The sequence below is a fragment of the Octopus sinensis genome, linkage group LG5 (genome assembly GCF_006345805.1).
Source record: "Octopus sinensis linkage group LG5, ASM634580v1, whole genome shotgun sequence".
Classification (NCBI taxonomy): Eukaryota; Metazoa; Mollusca; class Cephalopoda; order Octopoda; family Octopodidae; genus Octopus; species Octopus sinensis.
This window is the reverse complement of record NC_043001.1, coordinates 49,731,122-49,749,520: the sequence shown is the minus strand read 5'-3', so window position 1 is coordinate 49,749,520 and position 18,399 is coordinate 49,731,122. Positions and strand designations below refer to the sequence as shown.

Sequence of the window (18,399 nt, the reverse complement as noted above, 5' to 3'; positions counted from 1 at the left end):
ATGTTTTAAATACAGAAGCAAGAGGGGTGGGAGCATAAATTTTAATAACCAACAAGCAAGATTTTAATAATTTCAGATTTAGGAACAGTTTCATGGGTAAGGTTTAGTCCATTATATCAACTCCAGTCCTTGACTGGCAATTTATTTCATCAAACCATGAAGAATGTAAAACAAGTTCCCTTCAACAAGATTTGAACTGAGAATGTAAACTGCCAAAACAAATACTACAAAGCATTTTCCCCTGATTTTCTAATGATTCTGTAGTAATTCACACTCTGACGGACATTTTAATAATAAACAGAGACTTTTTATAAATTAGGATGAAAGTGTGTAACCTTAGTAGAAACTCATGGTAACTTTGAAATATTTGGTGTTCTAGTTAGAGACGATTATGTTGTTGCTGTTTAAACTCCATGTGATCACAGACCTATGATCAAAGGCATTCCAGCTGTGACCATCTCGTCTTTCAAACATGTCTGGCAACTGACTTGGTAAACACCCACAAAATTATTAACCATCGTGTCAACAACCACCTTGATCACCTTTTGAGCTCCATGTGTCTAACACACATGGTCATGCCTATAAAATCAGAAAACAGCAGAGCTCCCATGATTTTTGGAAACATTTCTTCACACTCAGAGTTGCTGAAGCATGGAACAAACTAACTGCATCAGTTGTTAGTTGCCAAGACATTGCAGCCTTTAAAACTTCCATGCTTCTTGAAATTCGCCAACACTTCACTTGACATCCCCACTCCATATGCATGCACACATGTATATCATGACTCATATACTGTTCACTTTCTTGACTTTTGTACATAATTCTATGCACTGTATATGCACCTTTGATGAGTTGTAGTGCACCTAAGCACAATACACAATAATTTCATCATTATTTTTATTTATCTCAGACTACATTACTCATCATGTTCTTGCTTTCTTTTTAAAAATGACAGGACTGTGAGTTGAGAAAATTTTGGCTGCTATTTCTAGCATGTTAAGTACAGACTATACATACAGGCTCATTCATTGGCTTGTGATAAACAGATTGTTGTTTAGCCCAACGTCAGCCTTAATTAAGTAGACCTAATTAAAGGCATTCCAATCTGTATTTTCCCCAATGTGAAAGAAACCAAAGGTGATATTATCCAATGTATCATTTTCTAAGCAAGTGTGGTCTCTTTACTGTTAAGAGGTACAAGGCAACCTCACTGGAGGTGGTGCTATAATATGCACCCAGTAAACTCAGTAAAGTGATTTAGCAAATGAGTAAAGACAAAGCAAGTTCATGGGTCACTTTAGTTTTGTCAAGGACAAGACAAACTCATTAGTGTTGGTGTCATGATAAAATGCATTCAGTACTCTTAGTATTGGTAAAGGGGTTGGTGTTTTGAAGGGCATCCAGCTACAGAAACCAAGCAAAAATGAACCATATAAGCAAGATGTGGTCCTTTGACTCACCTAAGAAAACAGCAACTCCTCAAAAAAGAGACTACAACTATGACAAGCCATCCAACACAAGTCAACGTGGAAAGCAGACACAAATTAATGGTGATGATAAGACAGCGTGATTTTGAAGGAGATCAGCTGTTGTTTCTAGCAGATCTAGCAACCACAAACAGGCTTTCTTGTTGGCTTTGTCACTTACAGGACATCATATTTTGCTACAGATGGTCACAGTTTGGGAAGGAAAGACTGGAAATAATGTAATATAGATTTGATGAGAACAGGACAGGTGGTTGTTTTAAAACCATTGTGTAACACTGAAAATCAATACATTGGTAAATAAAAACTTGACAATCAGGTAAACAGATTTCTGTAATTTTGCACCCGAGAATGTTAGCACGTATCCACCCAACTGTACAGCAGTACTCTACTGAGGAACACATTTTTGCATTATAGAGTGTAGTAGCAGATTAGGGCTGAAGTATTTTCTAGTATTAAAGACAAAGCCCAGCTACTGGCATTCAGCTTTGGCTAGAACATAAGAGACAGTCTGACTAGCTTGTCAGGACTACGAGAGGCTACCTTCAAGATCTGTTTATGGATGCAGGACAAGTGTGGCAAGGTGCCTAAGTTGTATGTGCATGCTATGTACAAGTGTGTGTTTGTGTTTAAGAGACTAAGGGAGGAATGAAGGCTGGCATGATATACATAACTACCTACACAGTGTTGTTAGGTCACAATGAGCCAGTTATTCATGTAGAAACAATCTGAGAGATGTAACCAAGTCCAGAGGGTGGAGATGGGTAATTTGAGAGATACAACTAGGCCCAGAGTGGAGGGGTGCTATGTGAGAGATACGACCAAGTCAGAGTGTGTGTAGGGGGGGGGTTGAAGGATAAAGCCAAGTTCAGAGTTTGATAATGTGAGAAATACAACCAAGTCCTGAATGTGGCTGAGAGAGATAGAGAGAGAGAGAGATAGAGAGAGAGAGAGATAGAGAGAGAGAGAGAGAGTGACCAACATATGCTATAATGGTGCAATCTGGTTACCATCATTATTGTTTAACACATTTTCCAGGTTGGCTTGGATTGAACAGGTATTTGGAAAGTAGGTTTTTATGACCTAGATCAGTGATTCCCAATGTCTAGGGCTCGGAAAAATTGCCATGGGGCATGAGATCCAAATTTTTTTATTTATTTTATTTAATGAGAGATAGAATTGAGAAAATCTTTTTTTTCTTGGTCCATAATGTACTTTTTTCTTGTACTCAGTACTTAATAAAAGAGTTACCGTTAGATTCTTTTGTATTAAATAGCTGTAATAAAATATTAAAAATAAAGTTGTTCTTTTCCAACCACTGGTGGGGCTTACATTTTTCCATCGTGGGACCTGGGGAAAAATAGGTTGGGAAACCAGATGCTTTTCCTACATAGCAGACAGAAGTGGAAACCAAAGGTGAGTAATAAAGGTGAGGAATGTCCTGACACCAGACAATGCTGAAGGTCTGGTAAATGTCAGTAGCAGTTATAACTGCTTCCTTTTAATTCTCAAGGAGATGCAGATCAGTGGAGACCATACCAATTTGTCAGTGAGAGGGTAATAAAATGCTTAACCTTTTAGTATTCAGATTACTCAATCAAATATAATACTTATTTATTCACATTGTTTTGAATTAATCTTGTATTATATTGTAGCTTTGAAATTTCAATGATGTGACTGCTTAATTTTAGAAGGACGTGCAGGTGTAAGAAGCCACATCCCGTTAGTTTGAACATGAAGCAGGTGAAATATGTAGGCCTAGATATGACTGGTTTAAATGTGAAAGGGTTAAGACTATTTCCACCAGAAAGAAGAGGTAGGAAAAGATGCACAGATTGAGAGACTCAGACAGACAGACAGACAGACAGACAGACAGACAGACAGACAGACAGACTGGCTGGCAGGAACTGTGAATGGTGCATGAAGGTAGGTTTTCCAATTAAAAACAAAAATAGTAATTACTGAGAAATGATCTTCCTTTGTTGATCCCATCTTCCAAGTCCTGTTGGATAGATAGGCCACACAGCAGGTCCACCTTCCCAAAATGTCCAAGCTGGATACATTATGTCCCAAAAATCACTCACCTAAAATAAAATGAGAAAAAAAAAAGCCAAAGAATTATAATATTGATTTCAAATTTTGGCACAAGGCCAGCAATTTCAGCAGAGAATTTCAACCCCAAAAGGATGAAAAGCAAAGCTGTAGTCCTTCAGTTTTTCTAAGCCCTGCAAAAGAACTAGGAAGGCTGGGACTCCAGCCAGGCCTTTCACGATACCCTTGAAACCAGGAACTGTTCAGCCTCCCCTCCACCCCTGAAAGTATACCTAGAACTACATTGTTGAATGTGTTGTGCCTTAAGTTAACCCTTTTGTGACCATATTTCAAAGAAAATATTGTCTATAATCTTCAATTAATTTTGAATATAAGTATTTGAAGTGGTATTCCCCAACTAAAATTCAATGAGAAATAGTGATAAATAAGCAAATTACATGCAAAGGCATTTCTAAATAACTTTTGTGCTTTAATTAAAAAACAACCCCGGCCAGACTTGTGTCTCAGAAGGGGGCTTTTAATCCAGATATGAAAACACAAAGTGCTACTTCAGCTTCACCTGCAAGTGATTGCTTCAAACAAAACTTAAAAAGTATAATTAAGAAATACAACTATCATAACAAAAAGGTGAGATGATATAGGCTTACAAGTGTATGAAGATATGAGTGAAAATGGTTGAAATGAATGATTTTAACTACATACCACTTTACTGAAGGAGAAAACTGGTAATGGGTCGAGAAACTTCTGTACCCTGGGATAGTCATGTACATTGATGACCATTTCCATATCTGGAAGATCATCCAGTAGTTTCTTGATAAAGTGCTCCACACCACTGCATCTGGAAAGAAGTGAAAATAAAACAAAATAACAGTTAATAACCCTTCATCAAAATGTTGAAAATCCAAGTTTTAAGATACATGTCACAGCTGTTCTGGGACGCATCAGGGATGTTTCTGGGGTGTCAAGGGGGTTCTGGGTCTTTCAACACGAGATTCCACCACTCACTTCTTCACCCAGTTAACCCATCCAGGGTTGATCAAGTCCCAGCTTGCATCCCAGTAGCATAAAAAAAAATGCAGACACATCTCTCTCCTGTGGCAATTTTCTTTCTCACACTGTCCTGCAATCTGAAATACTTCAGGTCGTTGGTCCTGATGTCACTGGAACATTGGCAAACTTCTTTTCTGCTTCTCCCTTGGATATGTATACTTGTCGCCCAGCCTCCCTTCTGGCTATCTGGTACAGTTCCCTGCTACCCCCACTCTTCTAGGCTTTCCAAGCCTGTTTCTTTACTCTAATGGCCTTGTCTACCGTATTATTCCACCACCACGTTAATCTAGTTCTGGAAGGGACTTTGCACCAGCCACAGATTTGGTCTGTGGCACTCAGTAAGCTGTCCCGTAGGAATTTTCAGTTACCTTCTATGTCATAAGTCTGTAGTGCCTCCTCCCTCTCATCAAATTTCTCAGTGAGGAAGTCCCTGTAAATATATATATTTGGCCGAGTGGTTAGGACAGTGGACTCGCAGTTGTAGGATCACGGTTTCGATTACCAGACCGGGCTTTGTGAGTGTTTATTGAGCAAAAACACCTAAAGCTCCACGAGGCTCTGACAGGGAGTGGTGGCGGTCCCTGCTGTACTCTTTCGCCACAACTTTCTCTCACTCTTTCTTCTGTTGGCCTGCTTGCTTAACCAGCCGGGTGGCGTTGTTTGAAGACTGAAACAATGTGAAGCGCATTGTGACCAGCGATGTGTAGCAGCATCTGATAGTCTGGTTGGTCACGGTGATATATATATATATATATATATATATCGTATCATACAGACAAGAAAGTAATATTTCAAACACAGTATAGCCATGAAAACAGCAGGAAGATTAGGTATTTTACTCTTGTACGATAGAAAAAGTTGTTATATATGTCACCATAATTTAATGTCCCATGTTCCATGCTAGCATGGATGGGATGTACCACAAGAGCTGGCCAGGTTGAAGCCTGCACCAGACTTCTGTGATTGTTTTGGCAGGATTTTTACAACTGGATGCCCTTCCTAACACCAACCACTCAGCAGAGTGGACTTTGTGCTTTTTATGTGACACAAGCACAGGTGAGGTGAGTAGTGTTTTTTTACATGGCACAAGCACCAGCGAAGTCAGTTTTGGCAAGGTCTTTACAGCTGGATGCCCTTCCGAACACCAACCACTTTACAGTCTGGACTGGGTGCTTTTAAGTGGCAAGACAAAAAAAACTTTTAAGAGGGGAGGAGGCATTGGAGGAGGTGATGAGACAAACACAGGTGTCTTACTGTAGAGGAAGTACAAGGTTACCCAGCTGGAGAGAGAAAGATCAGGAATGAAGACAAAAACAGGTGTGCTACAGCAAAGAAAATACATGGTTGCCCAACTTGAGGGAAGTGCAGGAGAAAATAAGAGAGAGAGAGTGGAGGGGGGAACTGTATGATGGAGATGGTGGAAAAATGCTTGACATACAAGGAATGGGAATCAGAATATAAATGAGATGGTTGAATAAAGGAAGAGATATAGATAGTGGCAAGTGCCAGGGCATACACACATATATATATATATATATATATATATATATAAAATATGAATTAAAGATAAAACCACTATTATGCAACTCAAACAGTGATAGACATAAACCAATACATAAATAATAAATATAATATATATTTATTATACTTTTATCAAATATTATTAATATTTATTTATTATACTTATTATATTATATTTATCATTCATTTTATACTTAAAAAATATATATATATATATATATATATTTATATATTATATTTATTATTTGTTATTTATGTATTGGTTTATGTCTATCACTGAGTTGCATAATAGTGGTTTTATCTCTAATTCATATTTTATTTATACTGTGAAATTTGATTTAATACTAAATTGGATTTTTCCATGTAAGTTTGGAGTTATACTCCCTAATATTATTATATATATATATATATATATATATGATAAAGGTTTTCAATTTAGTAAAGAGATTCCTGAAAGTGAAGATCAACATTATACCATAAACTTACTGTTAAATACAACCTGCACAAAGATTAACTCAGTAAACCTACCTAGGAGAGAAGTGTGAGAAAATGACGGGACAAGTCTGCTTATGAGTAACAACATCATCTAGTGGAGGTGGGGTATAGCTCACGAGTTTTAATCTTACCTTGAGAGAGAGAGAGAGAGAGAGAGAGAGAGGGGAAGATAGAGATGAGACAAGTGATGTACATGATATATAATAGTACAAGTATAGTATTACTAAGCATGATGACTAATGTAAACCAGTTGAAACTAATAGCAGTTAGTAAAAGATAGGATCTTGTTAGGTGACAGGGTAGTGACATTATTAGAGGTGACAAATTTGGAAGGAGGGTAAAAAAATTGCAAGTAACTTTATCTGGAAACAAAGAAAAATAAATATGACTGTCAAAGAAAGAGGATTAAGACATCTTGTAAGAATTGTTAGCAGACAAGGCAAAATGCTTAGTAGCATTTCTTCTGCCTTTATGCTTTGAGTTCAAATTCCACTGAAGTTGACAGCTTTCATTATATCAGGCTCAATAAAATAAGTACCAGTTGAATTCTGGGGTTGAATTCTGCAATTGACTATGTCTTTCTCCAAAATTGTTGGGCATGTACCAAAATTTAAAATCAATACTTGAAATGAGAAGTATGAAAAAAAGCGTTAATTATTTAAGTGGAGTTATTTGACAGAAACTTTAGCAGATCAAACAAAATATCCTATGGAATTTAGTTACATGTCTTTATATTTTGAGTCCGAAGTCCAAATTCTGCCAAGGTTATTTTTGCCTTTTATCCTTCTAGGGCCAAAAAGGCAAGCTCTGTTGACAATTCTTGTCAACAAATTGTCCACTAACTCTAGGTTTTCAAATTCCTCTGAAATGGAAAAAAAAAACACAAAAAAAAATAAACTAAGGGCTGGTGACAAGAAGAGCACCAAGCCATACGAATATTGCTCAAGTAGCTCCCCATCTAAACCTAGCATGGAAAAATGGACAACATAACATGAATGAACAAAAGAAAGCAATAGTTTCTTTCATATATCATCATATGGATTCTAAATTTTCAACTACATATTTAAAAAAAAATATATCAGTAATTTCTTAATTGACCTTTATTATGATACAGTTAAAACCATTAAAAACCACTGATGTAAGTCAATATAGAGAAGCAAGCATAAGAGACAGACAGACAAAATTAAGTTCTGCTTTATACCAGGACATGAATCAAAATAAAAGCAGATTCATTCCTGATGAAATAAAGCAAGTAGTAGGCTAAATAAAAACAACTATATTTTTATTGAAAGACAATTCATAGGTGGCCTGGTTGTCTAATAATCAATGAGAAAATTAGCTATGTATGAGGGTACTGAAATAAAAAGTCAAAGAAACGGACCCATTCTTCATTCTGAAAGAATTCAAAACTGAAAGCTCAGAGAGTCTTCTGTATGTGGACAAACCTAATTTCCATTACAAAGTCAAAAGAGTGGTAAATTCAAAAGGTTTGAAACATTGTCAAAAAACAATCTTGGGGAACAATTTGGTGTTCAACATGACATCTTCTATATGCTTGACCAACTGATTAGAAATATCAGCCAAATCTCTTTCAAATGATGTCCTGCCATCTTAGATATATTGAGATAATTTAGTTCTTGATAAACAAAAAAAAAAGATGGGACTATCCCATTTTTTTTTTTTGTTTATCAAGAACTAAATTATCTCAATATATCTAAGACGGCAGGACATCATTTGAAAGAGATTTGGCTGATATTTCTAATCAGTTGGTCAGCATGTAGAAGATGTCGTGTTGAACACTATGACCAGTTGATATACACTGATTTCACCTTGTTAGGTAGTGATACAGCACTAAGAAAACTTACGCTTTCTATTTTATTCCTTCAAAGAGATGGTTAGTGTAAGAGGTGTTGTGAAGTTTCAGTTAGTGTGAGAATTGGCAAAAGGAGAAAATGTTTAGGTTACATACATAGATGTTCTTACATTAGTATCATTATATTAAGAAGGAAGAAAAAAGAAAGAGAAATGTGTGAATGAAAGAAAACTTACCGGAATGGAAACATACATTCTTTTTCACGGTACAACTTGTTTTTTATAATCTGGTAATAGACACCCTTGTCTTTAGCTGCTTGCATCTCAGCCCTACTGATGCCCTTCTTCTCGTGCTCCCATACATGGAGATCATCATCAAGAACTCTAGAAAAAGAAAAAGAACACACAGGGGATAAATACTGCAGAGTGTAACAGCTACAGGGTGGGACAGAGAGGACGGATGTTTATGAAAAATTCACAAAATCATTAATTTTAGCCGCAAACAAATTTCATTGACATCAATGTGTTCATATTGAATTAGCTTCCTTCAAATCATCAAATGTATGGGGCTTTGGGGCTTCCCCACAAAAAATAGTCACACATGGACAAATCAGGGGACCGAGGAGGCCAAGGAATGTCAGCAAACCAGGAAATGAGGCAATCGCCAAAGAGAGGCTGAAGAATGTCCATTGATGCTCTGGCTGTGTGGGCCGTCGCCTTATCTTGCTGAAACCACACACGTTGAATAGGCATACGTTTTTATTGTAATTCAGGCACAGAGTAAATCAGTATCATATGAATAAATAAACCCCACAATATATCATGCACCTTTTCTCACATCTGTGCACCCAAATGTATATACATTACTGTATATATTTCACACACACATACACTATTCCCCAATGGTTCCGAAACTTATTGTCACAAAACCCTTATCTGATTTCCAAAATAATCACAGTACCCATACCTATATTCTATGGACAACCGTCACCAATCTAGTTTTAATAAAAACATTAAATGAAACGAAAATTGTTTTAGAGAAATAATGAATTCACATAAAAATCATAGTTATTAATTTAAAAGTGAATACAATTTCTTTTGATAAGAAGTTAAATTTTATTAAGAGATACTGTTTCTCACAGAAACCTGGAACTTTTTCACATAACCCTAGGTTTTTGCAGAACCTGGTTTGAGAAACCTTACCGTATCTTTCTATAAATACACGAACACACAACCACCACACCATAGATACAATGAATCATACATAACTATGTAATAAACACTACACTGTTCTACTAATATTATGCAAAACACACATACACAGAGCTATAACATGTCCCTGGAGTAACTAAATATGTTAATCTGACTGTTGAAATAGTGAGAAATATTAGAAAACTTACTGAATGTGGCAGCTACAGTTGGTCTGTTTACAAGATTTGTAATTCTTATTAGCTTTCTCTATTAGGGTTATGTATTTCTGCCATTTATTACCTGAAAATAATCAGTTAAAAGCATGGTATCAAGTCAGAATCAAAAGAAATGGTTGGCTGCAACAGTTGGCTCAATGGAGGTTTACTAAATTTATTTGCAGCAAATTGGGACCTTGCCCTTCAGCTGAGAATGAAAAAGATAGAGAACGTGGTAGTTTTGTTTTGTTTGTAAAATATGGATTTATTAAATTATACTAACATCAATTGGACAGGATTGCAATACATATTATGTATCCCAGTCATGCATTACTTTTTCAATGTCGTCCTCACCTCACTTCGGCTCAGATCAGAATTTACCAAGCCATTTTCACTACTTTCCCACATTAAGAAAATATCAGTTTGATGGCACTCAAAAAACAGAGTACATCAACAAAATATGTCCACTAGTGCTGAGTGATTCTCAAGTATGCTTTTATACACACACACACACACAGAGTAGAAGACCATAGGATCATCATCATCATTTAACATCCATTGTCCATGCTAGCATGAACTGATTGGTTTACAGAAGATAGCAAGGCCAGGGGTCACACCAGGTTCCATAGTCAGTTTTAGCATGGTTTCTAAAGCTGGAGGTCCTTCCTAATGCCAACCACTTTACAGAATGCACCAGGTGCTTTTACATGGCACCAGCATCTTTTTCTGTGGAACCAGTAGGATATCAATTCTGCTGTGGTGGGCAAGTTTTCTTGAGTACAACAAGGCACCATATATCTCAGTTTTTTTCCTACCTCCTTCATAAGGCTCTGCATTTTGAGACCAACCTTCAATACTTTGTTCTATATCTTTCTGGGTCTCCTTCTTTCAGAACTTCCCTCCACTTTAAGTGATTGACACTTTATGCAACTATCTTCATCCACATGCATCACATGACCAAACCGGTGCAGTCTTCTCTCTTGCACACTGCATTTAATTCCTCTTATGTCTAACTTCTCCCTCAGTACACTAGTGATCTGTCACACATGTACACAAACATTGAACATCCTGCAGAGCATACCAGCTACATTCCGTTCTAGTCTTTGCTGGTCTTCCCATTCAGCGCCCACATTTCACTACCATGTAGCATTGCTTTTTGTAGACATACATCATACAATCTTCCTTTCTCTTGGAGAGAGAGAGAGAGACCTTTGGTTGCCAACATAGGTAAAAGCTCTCAACTTTTTCCATCCTTTTCTTATTATAGTAATCATACTTTCAGTACACCTTCCTCCACTAATTAGGATACCTAAGTCGCAGAAATTATCTACTAGTTCAAGAGAGCCTCCAGGACATTTGAGGAAATCAGTTTCCAATTTATCTGCAGTCTTAATGACTCCTGTGCATCTCCCACAAACAAATATTAATTTCTGTGTTAACCTCCCTATTATTCCAATGCACCTCTTATGTGTCCATAGCCTGCACTAGATACACTGAATGGAATTCCTGCCAACACTTTTCCTACATATCAAGCAGGACCATTTACCTGAAGGTGGTAGGGACCTGTCTGATTTCTTGCTTACTAGGACCTTGGTCTTGATAAGTTAACTTTCAGATCCTTTAATTCCTGGTTTTGATTGCACACCTGGAATGTCTAGTTGTTACAGATTCTGTTGTGGGGCAAGATCATCAGCATATAGTAGCTCCCATGAGCTTTCAGTCTGAAATTTTTCTGTTCTGGCTAGGGGGACAATGATGAATAGGAGGGGGCTGAGGCCCAAACCTTGATGAACTGCAAATTCATCACTGTATTCATGGCTAACTCTTGAACTGAAAACCACTTCTAGTAAAGTATCACATCTCACCAAACCAAGCCTATTTAGTTGGTTTCCATTTCTAGTGTCTTCAATCACAATATACCCTGTTGCACAGTACCCCATACAGCTAAACATGAGATAATGAGCCAGTAACAGAAGCTTACATGGTCACTCATCTTTCTAGAAATAGCAGCCAAATCTCCCTCAAAACTTAAGGGAATGACAATGTAGTTTTCCATCCCTCCAAATAAACAGAATGGTTATAATTGGAATACCTTCAATCATAGCTCTGCTTCATCAGGATTGATCTGTTACCAAAAATGACATGTAGTATAGTCCCAAAGCAAACTGATAAGCCTTAGACCATTGGGATCGAAGCTCATTTGAACGGACTCAACAAATTCTTTACAAGAATAGTTTAAAGTAAACAGATTAAGATAAACCCTTTGTTCAGATACAAAATTGTTCTTAAAGTCTGTCAGTCACTTGTATGTTTTCATCTGTTTACATTCACCTATCTCGTGTTAGAAAAAGACTCAAGTATTATTATACACTCAGCCCTTCTTGATGGCAAGCATTGTTTTCAAAAAAGGTACTCTGTTTCACATTTGCACACATCGAACCACAAGGCCTTTTCTTCATGCAAAATGTAATATCATAACTGCCCAAACAGTATCAATAGAAAGACAAGTACACACTCATACATGTTGGGCTTCTTGTATGACTCACAAGGGATTGGTCAACATGAGGCTATAGCAGCAGATACAGCCTAAGGTACCATATAGTGAGATTGAACCTGAAACCACTAAGTTGTAAAACTGACTTTTAAGCCACACATCAATACCTGCACCTATCGTGTTATTTTAATTACTGCAATAGCACCTCAAGAGTTATACATTAAATGTTTTCCCATTGTCACACTCTCCAATTTAATAAATATTTGTCCAACACCAACTTCCATTAAAATGCTGATATCACAAAACAAATCTCATTAAGTAAAAAGAAAAGTTTAGAACAACTGTATGAAATGCAAATGCATTAGACTAACGAGGAATTAAGAGCACTTGACCTGCCAGTAATTACAGCAATGAAATCTAAAAACCAATCTGTAATGTCTAATAAAGAGCAAGAGTATGTTACACACTGGTTAGATGAATGCAACATATTGAAGTATTATTTCACAACTAGATGGCCTTACTTGTCTTTCAGTAACAGATCTCCTATTCCACACATCGATACACACACACACAAACATCTATTTATATGTACACATGCATAGGAGATGACAAAGGACTGAGATTTCTGGTGCCTTGCTGTACTCAAGAAGACCCATTCTCTACAGCAGTAGTGTTAATGCTGCTCCAACTGGTGAAGAAGTGCTCATGCCAGTGTCATACTAAAAGCACTCAGCACACACTGTAAAGTGGTTGGCATTAGAAAGGGCATCCAGCCATAGAAAGCAAGCCAAGTCAGACTGGAACCTGGTGCAGTTCACCTGCTTCCCAGCTCTGGTCAAACTATCCAACCTATGCCAGCATGGAAAAATGGATGTTAAAGGATGATGGTGATAATGACACACACAGCAGGGTTCATACAGTTTCCATCAACCAAATTCCCTCACAAAGCATTGGTTGGCTCAGAACTATAGTGGATACACTTGACCAAACTGATGTACAGTGGTACTGAACCTGAAAACACAGGTGGGAACAGTTAATTATAACTACCCTAGTTCTTGACTGGTATTATATTTTATTGAACTCGGAAGGAAGAAAGGCAAAGTTGATCCTGACAGAATATCAACTCAGAACACTATGAGTTGAAATAAATTACATAAAAATATTGGTTTCAAATTTTGGCACAACACCACTAATTTAAAGCGGGCCAAGTTGATTACATCAACTCCCAGTGTTCAACAGGTACTTATTTTATCGATTCTGAAAGGATGAAAGGCAAAGCCGACTCAGGTGGAATTTGAACTCAGAACACGAAGACAGATGAAATGCTCCTAAGCATTTTGCCCAGTGCACTAACAATTCTGCCAGCTTGCCACCTTAATTTACATAAAACTATTACAATATCATCAAGTTAACACAAAGCTCACTGCTTCATTGATAGGTGTATTATTAGACAACTCACCATGCCTCTCATTCTCATTCTCTCTCTCTCACATGCTATACCTATCACTTATTTGGTATTGTTTTTTATTAAATATCAAAGAGCCTCCCTGGTCAAGTAAACAATATTGCTATCTTTTTTATCTTCTACGTGTTTCAGTCACTGGACTGAAGCCATGTTGGTGTACCTCCTTGAAGGGCTTTTAGTCAAATTAATTGACCCCAGTTTTTTATTTTTGTTTGTTTTAAAGAGCCTGATCATTACCAGCGTCACGTCACTGGCACTTGTGCCAGTAGCATGTGAAAAAACATTTGAGCAAGGTCGTTGCCAGTGCCTCTGGACTGGCTCCTGTGCAGGTGGCATGTAAAAAACACCATTTGAGCGTAGCCGTTGTCAGTACTGCTTGACTGGCCCTCGTGCCGGTGGAACATAAAAGCACCCACTACACTCTCAGAGTGGTTGGCGTTAGGAAGGGCATCCAGCTGTAGAAACTCTGACAGATCAGATTGAAGCCTGGTGCAGCCATCTGGTTCACCAGTCCTCAGTCAAATCATCCAACCCATGCTAGCATGGAAAGCGGACGTTAAATGATGATGATGATGTGTATATATATATATATATATATATATATATAAATAAAAGAAAATAAATAAGTATTAAATCTATTTCTACTAAGATTCGCTAAAACAGTAAAAAGGATGAGAGAGAACAGGTGATACATAAATAAAATAAAAACAAAAGAAACATCCATAATTAAAAGGTAATGATCCCATTTCACTCCCACCATACTCAAACACACAAATCCCAGTGGGAACTGAACATTAACATTTGTTGACTATAATGAGACAATATGTTAGAATAATTCATAAGTAAACACCAAGGTAATCCCTCAATTCCTTTTGTTGACAAAGTAGGAAGTATATTTGACCCTATTTAAAAACTAAACTGGCACAGTCACCTCCTCCTCACTAATCAAAATGTTTATTCTGAGCCAATAAGAGCACACCCATAATCTCCAACAATCAGGGACATAGCTAAGATCTACCTTGATTATAGCTGTAGACTTCATCCTTTAGTTACCATATTCCTGTTAAAATATTCTACCCCCAGCCTTTTTATTTTTTTTTTAATTTTGAAAAATAATGAAGAATTTAGTGAAACAACTGGGTTAGGGTTAGGGTTCATTGTTAAATCTGGTAGCAAGCTGGCAGAATCATTACTGTGCTAGACAAAATGCTTAGCTAGCATTCCTTCCAACTTTATGTTCTGAGTTCAAATGCCACTGGGGTTGACTTTACCATTTGTCGCTTTTGGTGTCACTAAAATTAGTAGCAGCTGAAAACTGGTGTCAATGTAATAGACTTGTATCCTCCCCTGAACTTGCTGGCCTTGTGCCAAAATTTGAAATTAAATTTGGTGATTAGGCGATAAGGTGGCAGAATTGTTAGTGCACTAGACAAAATGCTTAGTGGTATTTCATCCATCTTTACATTCTGAGTTCAAATTCTGCCAAGTTTGACTTTACCTTTCATCCTTTAAGGGTCGATAAAAAAAGTATTAGTTGGGCCCTAGAGTCAATGTAATCAGCTAGACCCCGACCAGCTCAAATTCCAGGCCTTGCGCCTATTGTAGAAAGGATTATAAAACCTGGTGTTTAGAACATAAATTAACATGACACTTTGATAGATTTAAATTTCGATCACCTCAAAGCAGTAATGAGATGACAGAGGACTGAGGTATGTGGCACACTGCTGTACTCAAAAGGACCTGCACACCACAACAAAATTGAGATCTTAAAACCAAGGTTTCATGTAAAAAAGCCCTGGCGAAGGTGACCTGCAAAAAAGCGCTGGCGACAGTGACATGCAAAAAAGTGCTTGCAACGGTGACACGCAAAAAAGTGCTGGCAACAGTGACACACAAAAAAGCACTGGTGTTGGTGCCACATAAAAAGCACTGGTGCTGGTGCCACATAAAAAGCACCCAGTACACACTGTAAAGTGTTTAGCATTAGGAAGGGCATCAAGCTGAAGGAAGCAAGCCAAAACAGACTATGGAACTTAGTGTGGTTCCTGGCTTTGCCAGTTCCTGTCAAGCCATACAACCCATGCTGACATAGAAAATGGACGTAAATGATGTTGATGATGTATCATAGGACCAAGGGCAGTCTCAAGCAAGTTCATATCAAAAGGGTTACATTTCATATAATTCTTATCATATTTAAGTTAACCAAAATGAAAGGTAGCGCAACTGACCCTTAGCAAGCCCACTCTCTGAATGGTAAAATTGATGATCTGACGTGATGCCTAGCAGCTTGACCATCAGCAGAAAAACATATGGAAGATGTTTACAACAAAATGAGCTCTGTTGAAGGTACCCAAAGATCAGATAATGATGACAAATTACAAGTTTTGTTAGTATCAAGTATGGTTAGGTAGATCAATAAAAGAAGGTATGTATTATAATGATGACTTTTGGGTTTAACCCTTTAGCATTCAAACCAGCCACATCCAGCCAAATTATTTAATCTCTTATGTTGAAACTGGTCAGATCCAGCTTATCGCCTCAATACAACAATGTCATTTGAAGACTAAACAATCACATCACTGGAATCTCAAAGCTATGACATGGTGCAGGATTAGTTCAAAACAATATAAATAAGCAAACATTATTTTTGACAAAATAATCTGAATATTAAAGGGTTAATAAGTATATAGCAATGGTGTCCAAAACTGCAGCTCCCTGGGATAATAGCCAATACACACAGGCAAGGAAATCAAGGTTAATGGATCAGATACTGTTATCAAGAATCATCAAGAAAAGATAGGTCCCCTAAATGGCATCAGTCCCAACAGAAGATAATGTATTTTGAAAAGAGTGGCAGAAATTATCCAAATATAAAGATCTGGAAATAAAGATAACCTGAATGTGGGGCCTGAAAGCAGAAACAATCCCCGTAATAGTTGCTTTGGGAATGATATTTTCTATGGTCAGATGCCCTTCCTTTTGCCAACCCTCACCTGTTTCTAAACAAGGTGATAATTCCCTGTAGCCAGACATGTCGCAGAATATTGGAAATAAATGACTGCTTGTATGACCATCATTTACAACTAACAATCGATCTCAAGAGAAGGAGACTCATTCATACCAAATCCACTCATAAGGCTTTGGTCAATCTGGGACTATAGAAGACACCTGCCCTAAGTACCATGCAGGGGACTAAACCCAGAATCATGTGGTTGAAAAGCAAACCTCTCAACTACAGTCATACCGGTGTCTATTATATAACCAAAATTCAAGGACTTATTAATAACCATAAAACACAGAAGATAGTGTTACTAGACCTTGTACATATATTAGATGGAGTTCTTTCCAAACTGTAAAAATAAAACCAAGATGAAACACTGTAATACCAAAAGCACACAGAGCTGTGTTGGTTGCAGTGAGAGCATGCAAAAAAAAAAAAAAAAAATAATAATAATAATGATTTCTGAAGAACATAAATCATGTTAATCAGCAGTTTTTGTAGCATTACCATTTATAAAGGAGTGTATGTCATGAAAATGTTTGATCAAATTACATAAGAAATACGTGTTTGTGTACACACACCACCACCACCCTGGCCAGTTTCAGCCTGCAAAACATGACCCCTCATGTAAACTGACAGGGATAGAGTATTACATTTTTGAGTTACTTCATGTGATTATTGTGACAAGTAATGTTTACACTTGCTTTCAGATTAGTGCATTCAGATATGTATGTATATACAAAGGCAAGGGTGTCCTCAGCAAGCAAGAAATTTATTTGACTTTTACGGATAGGGATTGTCAGCATGTAAAAATTACAAAATAGTTAAATGTTAAAATGATGATTTTTTTAATGGGCGGGGGCGGGGTGTGTGTGCGTCACAAGATCAACATTTGTAGAGGGATGGGGGGTTGTATAGACGAATGAATCCATCCAGTACATGAAGAGGGTACATATTCCATTGACCCTCAAAATGGAGTTGATTCTGAGGTGACTACAAACAGACAAAACTGGATACTTAAACATCTTCAGTCTAATTCTGTACCATTACTAACAGATTATTGATTTGTACAGAAATGGCTGGAATGCAGTGGCAAGAAGTTTGCTTCCCAACCACATGGCTCCAGATTCGGTTCCACCTTGGGAAATTGTCTTCTACTATAGCCTCAAGCAAACCAAAGTCTTGTGAGTGGAAGATGGGGAAAATGAAAAGAAACCCATTACATTCACATGAGGTCTGATCAATAAGTGAGACCATAGTAATGAAGCTAAAGCCGGTAGAGTGAAGCCACTTAGTACAGATTGACCTTGGACTCTGCTGTGCATGTACACTAAGTTTTAACAGTCTAGCTCACTTCTGCTGTTTACAGCAGTGCTTGGAAGGAAGATGTGTAGTGTGTGATCACTGCATTGACCATGACAGAGAAGGTTGTCATTATGATACCTGCTCAGAGGCCTGCACAAAGATGCAGAGAGTGTGTGGAGTGTATGAGTGATTCAGATGTTTCCAAAATGGCCATAAAAATGTCGATAGTGAGGAACGTTCTGGAAGTCCTGCAACCAGCAGAACTGAGAAAAACATTGCAGATGTGCGTGCAGCTATGAGGGGAAATCACTGTA

General features: G+C 37.4%; 1 protein-coding gene and 1 long non-coding RNA gene across 2 annotated transcripts in view; one reads left to right on the top strand and one right to left on the bottom strand.

Moving 5' to 3' along the window:
• Positions 1 to 18,399, bottom strand: part of LOC115212369 (protein O-glucosyltransferase 1) — a 39,876-nt gene that overhangs the window by 10,445 nt on the left and 11,032 nt on the right. The window contains exons 2-5 of the mRNA XM_029781248.2: positions 9,815 to 9,905; positions 8,652 to 8,798; positions 4,239 to 4,374; positions 3,447 to 3,568 (exon numbers count right to left, since the gene is read on the bottom strand). Coding sequence (XP_029637108.1) covers positions 3,447 to 3,568; positions 4,239 to 4,374; positions 8,652 to 8,798; positions 9,815 to 9,905 — 496 coding nt within the window. The remainder of the gene's footprint in view (positions 1 to 3,446; positions 3,569 to 4,238; positions 4,375 to 8,651; positions 8,799 to 9,814; positions 9,906 to 18,399) is intronic.
• LOC118763672 lies at positions 847 to 18,381 on the top strand. Its single transcript, XR_004999436.1, has 3 exons — positions 847 to 857; positions 5,852 to 5,857; positions 18,265 to 18,381. It is a non-coding gene; the product is annotated as an uncharacterized LOC118763672 (long non-coding RNA).